Raw genomic sequence first — 17,380 nt, forward strand, 5'->3', positions numbered from 1 at the left:
TTTCTTAAGACATTTGTCATTTTAAGATTTTTTTTAGTGTGGATCATTTTAAAAATATTTGTTGAATTTGTTAAAATTTTGTTTCTGTTTTATGTTTTTTTTTTTTTTTTGGCCCCAAGTCATGTCAGATTCTTAGCTCCCTGGCCAGGAATCAAACCTGGATTTCCTGCATTGGAAGGTGAAGTCCTAATCACTGGACTGCCAGGGAGGTCCTGTCATTTTCTACCTCATTGAAAAAATATTTAACCTAGTATTTATCTCTTTTTTCACCATAGAGGCAAAGTCCATTTCTAATTTTACTTTTTATCATCATGGTGGTAACTCAGTGGTAAAGAATCCACCTGGTAATGCAGGCGACGCAGGAGATGTGGGTTTAGTCCCTGGGTCGGGAAGATCCCCTGGAGGAGGAAGTGGCAACCCACTCCAGTATTCTTGCCTGGAGAATCCCATGGACAGAGGAGCCTGGCGGGCTACAGTCTAGGGGGTCCCAAAGAGTCAGACACGACTGCGCAATGTATCACCTTCTCCTTATCATCTACTGTAGGACTTCATAAAGAGCAAGCAATGGGTATTTGGCTGAGTCAGTATATCAGTGACTGCTATTGGGAAAGTCACTTTTCTATTTAGTGTAATGCCGCACTATTAGTATTTAGTCTAGCAGTCTTGTTAGTATATACAGAGATCTGCTGTCTTCCTTTTCCTCAAAAACTGTCATTTATCTTGTCTGTAACAGATCTGTTCTTCCTTGTAAGGCCCCACCCACTGAGCACTATGAAGAAACTCATTTAACCCAATCCTGTTTAACAGTTTGACTGAAAATGTAAGCAGTTCTTTTAAGTAAAAACGCCTGGGCTGTCTTCTTTATTGTGGTCTCTTTCGCTTATGTGAACACATGCTCCTTCTCCAACTTGGCATCGTGGTTTGTGGCAGGAGAGGTGTCCCCTTTCACAGTGTTTGTTCAGTGGATGACTGACCTCATGGTACCCTGGCAAAGGCCGGGCATTCTTGTCATCCTCTAGATCTTTGCCATTCCAGGTGTAGAGTGACGGCTCTGGTGAATCTCTGCCTGTGCTTGACCTGATCCAATCCTGGGCCTCATGCCTGCATCCACCACTGGCATCTGCTGTTGACGGACTGATCTGTAATCTGTTCTTTGTTGGCTTGGCGAGTGGGGGTGACTGACTGCTGACTTAGCTTCCCCTTGGCCCTGTGATGACTGTGGAGCGCACTGAGGCTCTGTGTGCCCTCCACTGCTGCTCACTCAAGTGGTCTGCCCCGGGCTCTGACCACTGGGTCACCTGGCCCCTGCCAGAGTCCACATCACAGGAGGAGTTGACCACACCAGTCTGCCTTCTTAACTAGGTAGGGGCTGCCTAATGGTGGTTTTCTCCCAGAGTCTCAGACAGGGAGCTGGGAACAGCCCTTCCATTTTCTGTTCTCCCTTCCTTAATGAACATACTCCCACAGCCTGTATGCAAGCCCAGAGCAGAGAGATTGCAGCATGGGTCTGGCCTTTTGACTCTCCTCAGACATTGTAGCATTATCTTCAACGTTTATTCCACATTCACATAAGCCAATTTTAGAGACGTCATATTGGATTTCTCTGGCGGTCCAGTGGTTAAGAATCCGCTTGCTAATGCAGGGGACAAGATTTTGATGCGCGGTCTGGGAAGATCCCACATACCTTAACAACTCAGCCCTCTCTCTGGAGCCCACATGCCACAACTACTAAAGCCCGTGTGCACTAGAGCCTCTGCTCTGCAACAAGAGTGGGCACCGCAGTGAGAACCCCATGTACCGCAACTAGAGAGGAGCCCCCACTCGCCGTAACTGGAGAGAGCCCGCGCCCAGCAATGAAGACCCAGCACAGCCGAAAATAAATAAATATTAGAGAAAAAACCATCATATTGATGTTAAACCAGAGATCAGTATACTCCACTCCCCGTAACTAGAGAGAGCCTGCACACAGCAATGAAGACCCAGCACAGCCAAAAATAAATAAATGCTAGAGGAAAAACCATCATATTGATGTTAAACCAGAGATCAGTATACCCCACTTGCTGTCACTAGAGAGAGCCCACGCCCAGCAATGAAGACCCAGCACAGCCAACAATAAATAAATATTAGAGAAAAAACCATCATATTGATGTTAAACCAGAGATCAGTATACCCCACTCCCCGTAACTAGAGAGAGCCTGCACACAGCAATGAAGACCCAGCACAGCCAAAAATAAATAAATATTAGAGGAAAAACCATCATATTGATGTTAAACCAGAGATCAGTATACTTTGGGTAGCAGAGTGGAATGTGCAAGGTTTTCATTCCTTCCGTCTCCTTATTTTTAACTTTGGGAAGTTCTCTCCTTCAAGGACAGAACCTCCTGCCGAGTTTGATGGAAGCTCATCCATAGCAGATACACGAAGTGGGTTATCTCAAGGGTACTGTTTTTCGTGGTAGGAGTATTTCCTTGTCTTCTGTGAAAGGGTGAGGGAGGCCTGTAGTGTCACTCTTACCAGCTATTCCCAGAGCTGACCCTGGAGTTCTCCGAGGCTCCCTCTAGTTCACCTTGTTCTCTTCCTCCTATTGGATGGTCAGATGGTACCTTGTCAGAGAAGACCTTACTGACCACCTGCTATACAATAGCACCTTTCACACGTCACCCTGCCCCTTTCACACGTCACCCTGCCCCTTTCACACGTCACCCTGCCCCTTTCACACGTCACCCTGCCCCTTTCACACGTCACCCTGCCCCTTTCACACTCTGTCCCACTTACCCTGTTTAGCTTTTTAATAGCAGTTATCACCACCTGACATACCTTTAGGTTTATTTATGTGCACTTCTCCTGAACTTGTTCTTTGAAGCAAGAACTTCCCTCACTATCATTTCACCGGTATCTAGATCAGACATGGACATTTAGTAAGTGCTTGTGGCACTGAAGTTGAAAGAGGAGGGTTAAGTTCATGTGTTTCTTGCTGACCACTGTAGTACAGTCCTTGGTCCGCGACAAGCTTGGTTCTAGTCAGCGCAGATAAGACCCCACCCAACCCAGCACAGACTCTGTCCAGCTTCAGCACATCTGTCTAATACTTGGGAACAAAAATAGGCACTGCATTAACTCTTCAGTAATATTTTTATGAATAGTTCTCATGTGCCTTTTAAATGACTTTATTCAGTTCAGCTTCTTCCAGAGAAATGCACTGCATTCTAGAATGTCTTGACTTAAATCAAGTCTAAATTATATTTTCATTTATCCACTCAGAGAACTATCCTTGAGCTTTTTTCTTATGCCAGCTGCTGTTCTAGGCATTGGAGATAAGTGGGTAGCAAGCATGATGGCAATCCTTGCTCTCAAGGAACTTAAATTCTGGTGCAAGACAGGCAACAAGGAAACCTTTTTTTAAAAAAACTTCATAAGATTTATTGTACTTGTTTTTGTTAAATTCTGTGTATTTTTGCAAATGAGAGTGTCTTTTCAAATGTGAAAGGTTTTTTTTTTTTTTTTCACTTACTGGTATTTTTTTAGAATTTACTTAGTAAGCTCTTGTTTAAAATCATCCTGCTAATGAGTAACCTCACAGGGTTTTATCTCAGCTCCTATAAACAGGGTTACAGCAGAGCTGCCTCAGCCTGGAACCTAGGTTTGGTTCCAGTCTTGGCTGTACCCGAGCATCCGTGGGAAGCCACCTTATCCTGTCAGGAAGTCAGCACAGACAGTGTGGTTTGTTCAAGAAGCTCATGATCATATAGAGCTAAGTCTCTGATCCTTTGGTGGGAGTCCTGCTTCCAGGCCCATCTGATGCTGACTACCATGGGAGATGAAACCTGTAGTCTGCTGTTAGAAACATGGCCCTGTTTTGCCGGCACTCTGATTAGGTTCTTCTTCCTCTACTGCTGCACTCTCTCCAAAGGGAGCCATGTCATCTTATAAACAATTCTGACATCTTACACCCAACAACTTCCTGTAAGACAACTTAATGTCCTCTTGGTTAACACCAGAGGTAACACCAAAAAGCTCTCTTACCCCTGGAGCTCATGTAGTGCCTGGGATGGTCTTGTTCTCTCTGCCTCAGTGATTCATCACTTATCCAGGTAGCTAATGCAGTGGGTTGGCTTCACCTTCCAGATGAGACTTTGTCCCCTTTCTCATGGGAGGGAGGGTATGGCTTTGTGTTGTGGGGCCCTTCTTACTGTGGGTCTATTAATGTGACCTTATCTTTAACAGTACTGCAGAGTTCATAGTTCATAAACACACACAGTATCAGAGAGATCTTTGCTCGCAGTATTATCTGACTATGAAGTGGTGAGTGGCGCATTCCAGTCTCACATGGGAAAGGATAGTTTGTGTAAATGCTTGTCTGGCCATCTTCTGAAATAAATTTACTGTGTTACCTACAGACTGTGGACAATTGTATTATAAACATCTCTTTCCCCTAATCTTCACTGTAAAATAGTGAGGTTGATAACCCAAGACATACATCAGTGAATTTTTCTTCATACACCTGGATACTTGTTATTTTTAGAAATGATAAAAAGATCTTTGGGGTCCAAATTGTTTTCTCTGCGTTATGTTGAATTATATTCTGAGCCTTTCTGTGGGATGGACTATGAAAGATAATTCTGTACTATAACTGTTAATTTGATTCTTGTTCTAGTGCATAGAAGGTAAGAATATTTAGATTTTAGTCTCACAAGTCTGTGAACTTGGGCAAGTTATTTAACTTTGTGGGGCCATCATTTCCTCCTATCTGCAATAGGGGTTGTAATATTTTTTCTGTTTACTTCATAGGGTTGTTGACTATAGTTATATGAAATTATGTGTGCATGAAAATGTTAAACACAGGCAAGAAAGTAGTAGGAAATATGAGAATAAAGTCTTAGTTTGAAAAATATTGTGTAAAAGATGCTCTGAAAGGAGGAGAACTAATAACGGAGTATTTACTATGTGCCAGGCATCACTTTTGAAAATACTTTATCATTTCAGAATAGTGGTTACCTTTGGGAAAGAAGAGAGCAGTGTCATCTGTTGAAACTGTGTTTTATTCTTGGGGCAGGAAATCTGAAACAAGAATTACAAAATGCCAGAATTCAGAAGATCTAAATAATGAGTACACAGGTGTTCATTATGTTACTCTGTGAAACTACAGAAAATTTTTCCTACCATTTTAAAAATAAAACACCTTTCAACAAGATAAAAGAAGTCTTTGAGCTGGTATACTTGTATATCTTGGAGGATCGTATATAAATATTAATGTCTAATTATTGATTTCGTAGGTATGAAAATATTTTAGTTGCATATGTAAATAGCTAATGGGGGGGGTTTCCCTCAAATTTTATTTTATTATTTTTAATTTCCACAGGTTTATAAAGTTCTGGTCTCAGTGGGCAGGAGTGAGTGGTTTGTCTTCAGGAGATATGCAGAGTTTGATAAACTTTACAATACTGTAAGTAACAGTCTACAAGATTTTTACTTAAAACAGCTGAGAAAACTGGAAGCTGAGGGAATTATTTGGTAATTAAACAATACTTACGTATATATGAGACAAGCAGAAAAGAGATTCTTTAAAATCATCCTAATTTTGGAATGCTTACTAAAAAGGGTGAGAGAAGACTTCAGATAAACTACTGAAGATATAGATGTGTAGTCTAAAATACATTTCGGTGTCATAGAATATTAGAAATAAATCCTTTCTATCTGCTTTTCTAATAATTGCTAATCATCATGCTTCTGCTAAGTTACTTCAGTCGTGTCTGACTCTGTGTGACCCCAGAGATGGCAGCCTACCAGGCTTCCCTGTCCCTGGGATTCTCCAGGCAAGAATACTGGAGTGGATTGCCATTTCCTTCTCCAGGGCATCAGAGTGAAAAGTGAAAGTGAAGTCGCTTAGTCATGTCCGACTCTTCGTGATCCCATGGACTAGCCCACCAGGCTCCTTTGTCCATGGGATTTTCCAGGCAGGAGTACTGGAGTGGGGTGCCATTGCCTTCTTCGAATCATTATGCTATTTATTTCTAGTTAAATTGCCCAACTCTTAGCTTTAAGTGTTAGAGTGGAGAGATCACATTGTGGGGCTGGCCATTTTTGCAGCAGTGTCTTCAGCATTTATTCCACGTTCCTGTAAGCCAATTTTAGAAACATCATGTGTGTGCGTGCTAAGTCATATCAGTTGTGTCCAACTCCTTGCGACCCATCAGTCTCCTGTTTATGGAATTCTCCAGGCAAGAATACTGGAGTGCAGATCCAGTCCCTTCTCCAGGGCATCTTCCCAACCCAGGGATCGAACCCATGTCTCCTCCATTGCAGGCAAATTATTGTCTGATTCACCAGGGAAGCCCATTTAGAATAAAAGGAAAGAGAAAAAATAACATTTTCAATCTGTAAACATGTGTTTTTTATGACTCTAGTTTGCATTTGGAAGCTTTTTATTATAGAACTTGTTGAACATGTATGGAACTAGACTAGTATAGAGAACATCAGATAATGTACCATCCATCTTCAATAATTATTGTACATGGTCATTCTTGTTACATCTGCATCCCTAGTCAGCCCACTATAATTCTGAAGCAGATCTCAGACATCATATCTTTCTATTTGTAAATATTTCTGTGTATATCTCTAAAAAGATTCTTTAAAAATATACAGTCATTATCACAATAATTACTGAAAATGCTTTAATATCAAATACTCAGTGTTCATATGACTGGTTGATAATCCTGTGACATGTCTTTTTTTAAAAACAAATCGTTACAAATTTTATTTTTTTGTTGTAACTTTTTCAAAAATTTTTATTGAAATATAGTTGATTTTATGAGTTGTCTTTTTTTTTTTTATGAGTTGTCTTTTAATCACTAAGTTTCCCCCTCCACCTCTCTTTTGTGTACAGTTTTTTTGTTGGAAAAAACAGGGTCGTTTCTCTACAGATTTTTTGATCTGAATTTTGCTGACATCCTGCCCATGGTTTAGACTGATTAATTCACTCTCCTATTTGTATTTCCTATCATTGGAGATATATTTTTATACTCTCATACAAACACACACTCTATATGTGTGTGTGCATATGTGTGTTTGTGTATATGTAGTATATGTTTGGGGGTTTTTTTTGTTTGTTTCTAAAACATAAAGTTACTAAAGGAATCCAAGGATTGGTAAGACTGTGTAAAGGCAGTGTATGTGTGGTCCTTTGATCTCAAGTGATAAGGTGCCCAATATGCTACTGGAGATCAGTGGAGAAATAACTCTAGAAAGAATGAAGGGATGGAGCCAAAACAAAAACAATACCCAGCTGTGGATGTGAGTGGTGATAGAACCAGGGTCCGATGCTGTAAAGAGCAATATTGCATAGGAACCTGGAATGTCAGGTCCGTGAATCAAGGCAAAGTGGAAGTGGTCAAACGAGATGGCAAGAGTGAACATTGACATTCTGGAAATCAGCGAACTAAAATGAACTGGAATGGATGAATTTAACTCAGATGACCATTATATCTACTACTGCAGGCAGGAATCCCTCAGAAGAAATGGAGTAGCCATCATGGTCAACAAAAGAGTCTGAAATGCAGTACTTGGATGCAATCTCAAAAACGACAGAATGATCTCTCTTCGTCTCCACGGCAAACCATTCAATATCACAGTAATCCAAGTCTGAGCCCCAACCAGTAACGCTGAAGAAGCTGAAGTTGAACGGTTTTATGAAGACCTACAAGACCTTTTAGAACTAACACCCAAAAAAGATGTCCTTTTCATTATAGAGGACTGGCATGCAAAAGTAGGACGTCAAGAAAACACCTGGAGTAACAGGCAAATTTGGCCTTGGAATGCAGAATGAAGCAGGGCAAAGACTAATAGAGTTTTGCCAAGAAAATGCACTGGTCATAGCAAACACCCTCTTCCAACAACACAAGAGAAGACTCTACACGTGGACATCACCAGATGGTCAACACCAAAATCAGATTGATTATATTCTCTGCAGCCAAAGATGGAGAAGCTCTATACAGTCAACAAAAACAGGACCAGGAGCTGACTGTGGCTCAGATCATGAACTCCTTATTCCCAAATTCAGACTCAAATTGAAGGAAGTAGAGAAAACCACTAGACCATTCAGGTATGACCTGAATCAAATCCCTTATGATTATACAGTGGAAGTGAGAAATAGATTTAAGGGCCTAGATCTGATAGATAGAGTGCCTGATGAACTATGGAATGAGGTTTGTGACATTGTACAGGAGACAGGGATCAAGACCATCCCCATGGAAAAGAAATGCAAAAAAGCAAAATGGCTGTCTGGGGAGGCTTTACAAATAGCTGTGAAAAGAAGAGAGGCGAAAAGCAAAGGAGAAAAGGAAAGATATAAGCATCTGAATGCAGAATTCCAAAGAACAGCAAGAAGAGATAAGAAAGCCTTCCTCAGCGATCATTGCAAAGAAATAGAGGAAAAGAACAGAATGGGAAAGACTAGAGATCTCTTCAAGAAAATTAGAGATACCAAGGGAACATTTCATGCAAAGATGGGCTTGATAAAGGACAGAAATGGTATGGACCTAACAGAAGCAGAAGATATTAAGAAGAGCTGGCAAGAATACACAAAAGAACTGTACAAAGAAGATCTTCACGACCCGGATAATCATGATGGTGTGATGACTCATCTAGAGCCAGACATCTTGGAATGTGAAGTCAAGTGGGCCTTAGAAAGCATCACTATGAACAAAGCTAGTGGAGGTGATGGCATTCCAGTTGAGCTGTTTCAAATCCTGAAAGATGGTGCTGTGAAAGTGCTGCACTCAATATGCCAGCAAATTTGGAAAACTCAGCAGAGGCCACAGGACTGGAAAAGGTCAGTTTTCATTCCAGTCCCAAAGAAAGGCAATGCCAAAGAATGCTCAAACTACCGCACAGTTGCACTCATCTCACATGCTAGTAAAGTAATGCTCAAAATTCTCCAAGCCAGGCTTCAGCAATATGTGAACCGAGAACTTCCTGATGTTCAAGCTGGTTTTAGAAAAGGCAGAAGAAACAGAGATCAAATTGCCAACATCCGCTGGATCATGGAAAAAGGAAGAGAGTTCCAGAAAAACATATGTTTCTGCTTTATTGACTATGCCAAAGCCTTTGACTGTGTGGATCACAACAAACTGTGGAAAATTCTGAAAGAGATGGGAATACCAGACCACCTGACCTGCCTCTTGAGAAATCTGTATGCAGGTCAGGAAGCAACAGTTAGAACTGGACATGGAACAACAGACTGGTTACAAATAGGAAAAGGACTACGTCAAGGCTGTATATTGTTACCCTGCTTATTTAACTTACATGCAGAGTACATCATGAGAAACGCTGGACTGGAAGAAACACAAGCTGGAATCAAGATTGCTGGGAGAAATATCAATAACCTCAGATATGCAGATGACACCACTCTTATGGCAGAAAGTGAAGAGGAACTAAAAAGCCTCTTGATGAAAGTGAAAGAGGAAAGTGAAAAAGTTGTCTTAAAGCTCAACATTCAGAAAATGAAGATCATGGCATCTGGTTCCATCACTTCATGGGAAATAGATGGGGAAATAGTGGAAACAGTGTCAGACTTTATTTTTTGGGCTCCAAAATCACTGCAGATGGTGATTGCAGCCATGAAATTAAAAGATGCTTACTCCTTGGAAGAAAAGTCATGACCAACCTAGATAGCGCATTGAAAAGCAGAGATATTACTTTGCTGACTAAAGTCCATCTAGTCAAGGCTATGGTTTTTCAAGTGGTCATGTATGGATGTGAGAGTTGGACTGTGAAGAAGGCTGAGTGCCAAAGAATTGATGCTTTTGAACTGTGTTGTTGGAGAAGACTCTTGAGAGTCCCTTGGACTGCAAGGAGATCGAACCAGTCCATTCTAAAGGAGATCAGCCCTGGGATTTCTTTGGAAGGAATGATGCTAAAGTTGAAACTCCAGTACTTTGGCCACCTCATGCAAAGAGTTGACTCATTGGAAAAGACTTTGATGCTGGGAGGTATTGGGGGCAGGAGGAGAAGGGGATGACAGAGGATGAGATGGCTGGGTGGCATCACTGACTCAATGGACGTGAGTCTGAGTGAACTCCGGGAGTTGGTGATGGACAGGGAGGCCTGGCGTGCTGCAATTCATGGGGTCGCAATGAGTCGGACATGACTGAGCAACTGAACTGAACTGATGTCAAGCTTATAGTAAAAATAAGCATTTACCCATTTTTATGGCTTTATTGCCCTAAATTGAACTTCTTCAGGACCAAGTTGTTTTTCTCTGGGGATAGGCAAATCTGAGAGACAAATGTGTTAGAATATTAAGAGGAGGAAGGATTGAGCAGAGGAAATTGAAAATCTATCAGCTTTCTCAGAAACCAATTGCCAGTCTGTTAGAACACTAAAGTCACATTTCCTGACATCATAAATCGGGAGTATTCAAAACCTGTACCCCAGGTTCTTGTCCACGTACTTAACTTAAACGATTTTAAGCCTCACAGCAAATCTATAAGTGCTAAGGTTATCCCCATTTTCCACAAGAAAACTGAAGCACAAGATGTTAAGTAGCTTGTCCAAGGTCACAAAGATACTAATGTTTCACTGGGGCAAAAGAGAATTAGCCAGATTAATGGTATTTTATTGGCATAATTTAATATTGTACACTTAATCATGATATACTTAAAAGTATGATGGATTTTTATGATGGATTTCTTTTGAAAATTAGATTGTATTTTATTTTGGCATGTGTATAACTAGAAGACCTATGTAATAAGTTTATGTAATACTGTTTTTTTCGATTCTAGTTAAGGAAACAATTTCCTGCTATGGCTCTGAAGATTCCTGCCAAGAGAATATTTGGTGATAATTTTGATCCAGGTAAGCAGTACATTCTTACACCAGTTATGAGTAATGTTAAAGTTTGAAGAAGCAGTTAACATATTCATTGCCCTGGATAGTAGTGTAACTCTGCAAAGCTGATGGTTCTCAGGCTGTATGCCTGATTACCAGGTATTATTTTAAACACTTTATATGTTTTAATTCATTCACTACTCACAGCAGCCCTTGGAGGTTGGTATTACCATCATCACTATTTTATAGATGAGGAAGCTGAGGCATACTTTAGATAATTTGCCCAGGCTCACATACAGCTGGTAAATAGCAGATTTGAAAGTTAAATTCAAGTGGTCTGACTTCAGATAAATCTGTTGATCATTAAGGATAATGTGCAGTACTTTCCTAACCATGAGAGGCATTCCTTGTTATATCCAGAAACATTTACTAAATGTATGCTCTGTACATGGCACCTTTCAGGCCTTTGAATGGGATACCAAGTATCCTATTGTTCACCCTTGGGAAGCCTAATGTCACATAGGATCTCAGAAATCTGGAGGCTGTATGTATGTTTGAAGCCTCAACTGCAAAAAAATTTTTTTTACTAGACTTTAAGAAATCAACCTAGTACACAAATGTCTACTTATTCAACAGAAATCTCTATACACTAGAAATTCCGTACGTAAAGTCATCTGTCTATGCCACAGGTGGATCCTGACAAGCTATGGAGTTTCCTCCCTCCCCACCATCTTGCCTCAGCTAACTTGCTTGTAACCATCAGACCTGTGATTCCTGAGTGTCTGCTTTCTTGGTTGTTACTCAGGATATGAGCTCTCAAACCACTTCTCTTGCTTCATCTCTACAGCCTGACCTTACACTGTTCCTTTGTCTCCCAGACCTTTTCACCATACTCGGTGCAGTTCTGCCCATGATGAACAAACTCCTTTACCCTCCATCTTTTTCATATTTCTTTCACATTCTTGCCTTAATTGAAACTGACTCCCCTCCTGGCCCCAGGCTGCTGGAATCCCCTGTAATCCTCTCAACTGAAGACGCTTTATTCTTTTATACTTTCTGAACCTTTGGATTGGAAAGGATTCTCATTTCCCCAATTTTTTTTTCACTTCTCCTATTTTATGTAGATTACTTTCCTGTTGGGAGAACTTAGCACGCTTTATTGTCCTACCAGTCTGTTTCATCTGGGTGTAGATTGTAAGAAGGTGGATACTTTTATCTTTTTTATTTATGATGCCTAGTAAATATTTGGTTCTCAATAAATATTACATGAATTCATTAATAGAAGATTGAGTTGGCACAACACTGTCAGATTACACATTCCATGGGTTGACTCTGTAGTGACTTTTGAGCTCTTGTTCTCTTGTATTCTCTTTAGCTGCAGAATAGTGAAATCTTATGCAGAAAATGTCATGTGTAGAACAAATAAAAATGGAACTGCTTTGTTGGTGCAGCAGTGAAGTATCTCTGTAGAGCATGGGTTGAAAAACATTGTGGAGGGCAGCATGGGGGCCTTAGAGTTACTTGAGCAAAATGGCAATATAATGTGAAACCCACAGTGTATATATAAGTATGCACAGCAGAGGGAAGACAAGATAGAGACTGGGAGGCTGGTGAAGGGAATATTCCAGGAGTCCTCCAGTTAGAGAATGAGAGCTGCAAGTAGGGTGGAAATGGGGCTAAAAATTGAGTCAGATGTAAGAACTCTTTTAATGAAAAATTTATAAAAAATCTTGGTGATTGCTTGGGTAAAGGAGACAAAGTAGAATCAGAGACAACTGATGTGTCCGACCTGGGGGAATGAGAGAATTAATTAATTTGAAGTGGCGGAAAGACACTTAAGGTGACTCAAACCACATATTAGTGATTAATATGAGACCAGAAGTAGGTTTAGAGTTTTGTGGAGCCCTCAATTAAACCCTGAAGTCAGAATCATTTTATCCAGGCAAGAAGGCAAAGGGATAAAGACCTGCAACATTGCTATTTCATTGTTAAAGGTAAAATACCAGACACGTTCTTGTGGTATTGATGTTTTTGTGGATTAATTATTTGACACTAAAAATTGATTTTTATTGAACATTTGGAAATCAGTCATGAGTGTATTTTATATGACTTGGCAACAGTTAAATAGACTACATGCCATAGATTTTTGGAAAGCCCAAGTTATACTCAACAAAGCAGATTGATAGAATGCTCATTTAATTAGGCTTTAGAGAAACAGACATTGTCATGTTTTGCTGGTGGGAATACAAAGTGGTACCAACCATATGAAATTTGGTAATATTTAGCAAAACTATCATGCATTTCACTTTGACCAAGAAATCACATTTCTAAGGATCTGTTCTAAGCTGCATAGGAAATGATGTATGTATAAGACTGTTGATTGTGGCACTGCTTTTAATAGTAAAAACTGGAAACAACTGAAATAGCCTTCCATTATTGGAATATGATGCATGTGGGAAAAGGAACCAAAAAACTCTTTGTACATTACTGTGAAGTGATCTCCAGAATACCTGGTTAAGCGGAAAAAACAAGGTACAGATGTGGACACTGTATGTTTTTTGTGTAGGGAAGGATGTGAATATTCAAAAGGAAATAATGGAAGAATAAGTCAAAAACTGAAAACTGATGACTTCAAGGAGAGGTCAACTGAAGACAACAGAGGTGGACATTAGACGCCTCTGGATGAATCTTGTTCATAGCTTTGCATATTTTAAGCAATTTAAAAGCAAAAATAAATGCAGTAATATGGAGGTCTCTAACAATTGAAAATAAGGAAAACTAATCAGTGGTGAAACGCATGGAGAATAATTATTTTAAATGACTTTAAAACCTGGACATTAACCTGTATATTCCTCATGGGACATATGCTAAGGGCAAAAAAAGCACACAAAGCAATTTTCCTCTGCATTCAATGATCTTATTGTTAATTTATATAGAGTTGTTCTTTTGTGATTATGTTAGTGTTATAAGAACCAAAATTTTAAGCAGAAGATGAAAGATACAAATATAAAACTGGAGATTTTAAGTTAAAAAAATCCTGTGGCAGATTCATGTTGATGTATGACAAAACCAATACAATATTGTAAAGTAATTAACTTCCAATTAAAATAAATAAATTTATATTGAAAAATCTTGTGATTTTTAAACTTGATTTGGGAATATAGTATAAAGTCACAATTTATTTTTCCCTTTCTAAAACAGTACACATTTCCTAGCTCTCTCCTCTGGAAATGCCTAAAAACAGTAACAAATAAGGAGCAGCAAACACCCTTAGCATCCATCTAAATACCATTTCCCCTGTAAAGGAACCAGAGTTCCATGGAAAAGTGCCATTTCCAGGTGCTGGGGCAGGAAATGTGCAAGATACCCTAAGACAGCTTGCCTGAAAGCAAAGAAGCTATGTAGGAATACTGACTGAGGTTTTATCAAAAGGACACAGGAGCACAATTGATGGGGGCTTTTACCAGCCAAGGAAGTGAAGTAGCTCAGTCGTGTCCGACTCTTTGCAACCCCGTGGACTGTAGCCTACCAGGCTCCTCCCTCCATGGGATTCTCCAGGCAAGAATACTGGAGTGGGTTGCCATTTCCTTCTCCAGGGCATCTTCTTGATCTAGGGATCGAAGCTGGGTTTCCCGTATTGCAGGCAGATGCTTTAACCTCTGAGCCACCAGGGAAGCCCTTACCAGCCAAAGATGGGACAATAAGACCATGAAAAAAGAAGTTGCTCTTTTAACCTCGTGTTTGACAGCTAACACACATCTTGGTGAGTTCTTATGCTGCAACTTTTAAGTCCGTATGTGTCATTTCCTTTTTCTTTTCACTTTATTTTGGTGGTTACCAACCTCTGTAAGATAAGTTTTACGTACTTGAGGCAGAATTGAGGGTTGTTTCTGCCAATACTTCATGTCAAATAGATGGGGAATCAATAGAAACAGTGCTCCAAAATCACTGCAGATGGTGACTGCAGCCATGAAATTAAAAGATGCTTGCTCCTTGGAAGAAAGGCTATAACCAACCTAGACAGCATATTAAAAAGCAGGACATTACTTTGCCAACATAGTGAAAGCTATGGTTTTTCCATTAGTTATGTGTGGATGTGAGAGTTGGACTATAAAGAAAACTGAGCACCGAAGAATTGATGCTTTTGAACTGTGGTGTTGGAAAAGACTCTTGAGAATCCCTTGGACTGCAAGGAGATCCAGCCAGTCCGTCCTAAAGGAAATCAGTCCTGAATATTCATTGGAAGGACTCATGCTGAAACTGAAACTCTAATACTTTGGCTACCTGATGAGAAGAACTGACTCATTTGAAAAGACCCTGATGCTGGGATGCATTGAAGGCAGGAGGAGAACAGGACAACAGAGGATGAGATGGTTGGATGGCATCACTGACTCAATGGACATGACTTTGAGCAAGCTCCAGGAGTTGGTGATGGACAGGGAAGCCTGGCATGCTGCAGTCCATGGGGTTGCAAAGAGTTGGACACTGAGTGAACTGAACTTCCTATACTTTTCAAAGTTAAAATTTCACTTTGAATTTAAGAATCTTTCTGTAGAGTACACACAGAGTTAGGTATACTTTTTTATATTCTGAATAGTTTAATATCAAACCTTTTACTGATTGGATCTTGGAGTCAATATATAAATTACTTTTGGGGTACTTTTATAAAAAGAAGGATATCTTTACCACTGAAAAATAAAATTACAAAGGAACAAAAATGATGTAAGTTAGATAAGGATTGGCATATGAGATTTAGAGATGACAAATGCTAAAATGTGTAATCATTTGTTTGGTGTTTTATTTATTCATTTGCAAACATCAGTTAAGTATGTTCCAAGACACTGTGTTAAGGGCTAAAGTTAAAAAAAAATTTAAAGGCATGACCCTTGTCTTCAGTGACTTTCTTAGAAAGTCACTTTCTTTTATTTCTCAGTTTTAACCTCTGAAGAGAGATAGGTTTATACAAGATAAAAACCTATTTTTAGCAGCAGAGTTTACATAATAGTCAGTTAACCAGTTAATCATCATTCCTTCTTGCAAGGATTTCAGTATTTCTTGATTTCGCTTGTTTTTGTTTTTTGTTTGTGTGTATTTAAGTTAGTATGACTTTTCAGCCATCAGTGTCATAGTGTTAATTCTTATTCATTACCTGAAAGTATACAAGGAGTTGCTCAAAGCAAAGTGGTGACTCCAGGTTTTGTAGTGAGTCTGTTTAGAACCTGAAATAGGCATTTTTGTGGGGGAGAATTTTCTTCAGCAAAATATGCATTATTTTCATGTTATAATCATATTTATAGATTAAAATATATTTGTTAAATATTTATTCCTTACTTGATGTCAAGAAGTATGAATTAAGAAATAACTTCTTAATCAAAATTCATTGTCTTGTGTTGGTCTATTCTTGTATAACTGTATTGATGATAATTACAGTCTGATGTAAATAATCCTAATACTATTGTCTCTCTTAACAGATTTTATTAAACAGAGAAGAGCAGGACTGAATGAATTCATTCAGAACTTAGTTAGGCATCCAGAGCTTTACAACCAGTAAGTAATTGTCATTGTGTTCTGAGGATACAGTGAAACCCAGCCTCAGATCTGTGGAATGTTACTTTGTGCTGTATATTTTTGTGGAATCTTCCTCAAGCATTTTTCCCCTGGTGTTTTTACTCCTCTAAGAATTTTCCACCTGGTGTTCTTAGTTTTCTTTTCCCTCCATCAACTCAAGGTCCTAATTACTTTCTTCTTACTGTGCTTGTATTTGTTTTATAGATTTAACTTGAAAAGACTTTGCACAGTTAAAACATTTTGCTGATTATTTGATGCTATATTTATTCATGCACTGAGAAAGCATTTCCTCATGTACCTCTGTGTGGGAATAAAATAATAAATGGGAATAAAAGGAGAAATGAGTGTTACCCTTACCTTCCAGAGGTACTGGCTCCCATGCTTTTAACAGACTTTTCAGAGTCACGACACAGGAGGTCTGTATTTTTAAACTGTTACCCTTGTAACAGAGATTACTATTTTATAGTTCTTTACAGTTTATAAAGGATTTCTATCTTCTGAGCAGGTGCTCTGACCTCCTTTTTAACTTAATTTACTAAATTAGTAAAATACTGGAGCTGGACCTCCTCTGACCAAGGTCTTCAGCCCAGTGCTCTGGGTTTCCTTTCCCCTGATGCTCACAGATAAGATGAGGGTCCGGAGAAGGTCAGCCCCTGCTGTAGCTCTGATTGGCCTCTGCAGGGAGGAGCAGGTGGCGGAGGGGCACAGAACTGGGTAGGATCCTTGAATTCAGGGTTCCTATGTGTCTTGTGTGTTCCTCAGCAAAGAACCTTTTGTCACTTGGCTCTTTGTATAATTATTTTTTAAACATTATGCCTTTTGCCTCAGACAAATTCTATGTTATCTTCAGCTTAGATCATCTCCCCTTCTAAATAAAAACAAAATAAAAGTTAGCTTTTATTTCTAACTTGTACTGGTTTATTTATGGCTCTGCTGGGTCTTCGTTGCTGCAAGGGCTGTCCTCTAGCTGTGGAGAGTGAGGGCCCCA

At 39.6% G+C, this 17,380-nt stretch overlaps 1 protein-coding gene across 3 annotated transcripts in view; it reads left to right on the forward strand.

Moving 5' to 3' along the window:
- Window positions 1-17,380, forward strand: part of SGK3 (serum/glucocorticoid regulated kinase family member 3) — a 116,661-nt gene that overhangs the window by 64,956 nt on the left and 34,325 nt on the right. For all 3 annotated transcript variants that reach the window (XM_069600199.1, XM_069600200.1, XM_069600198.1), the window contains 3 exons: window positions 5,360-5,443; window positions 10,779-10,851; window positions 16,296-16,371. In XM_069600199.1, the coding sequence (XP_069456300.1) occupies window positions 5,360-5,443; window positions 10,779-10,851; window positions 16,296-16,371 (233 nt within the window). The remainder of the gene's footprint in view (window positions 1-5,359; window positions 5,444-10,778; window positions 10,852-16,295; window positions 16,372-17,380) is intronic.

The sequence above is a fragment of the Ovis canadensis genome, chromosome 9 (assembly GCF_042477335.2).
Source record: "Ovis canadensis isolate MfBH-ARS-UI-01 breed Bighorn chromosome 9, ARS-UI_OviCan_v2, whole genome shotgun sequence".
Taxonomy (NCBI): domain Eukaryota; kingdom Metazoa; phylum Chordata; class Mammalia; order Artiodactyla; family Bovidae; genus Ovis; species Ovis canadensis.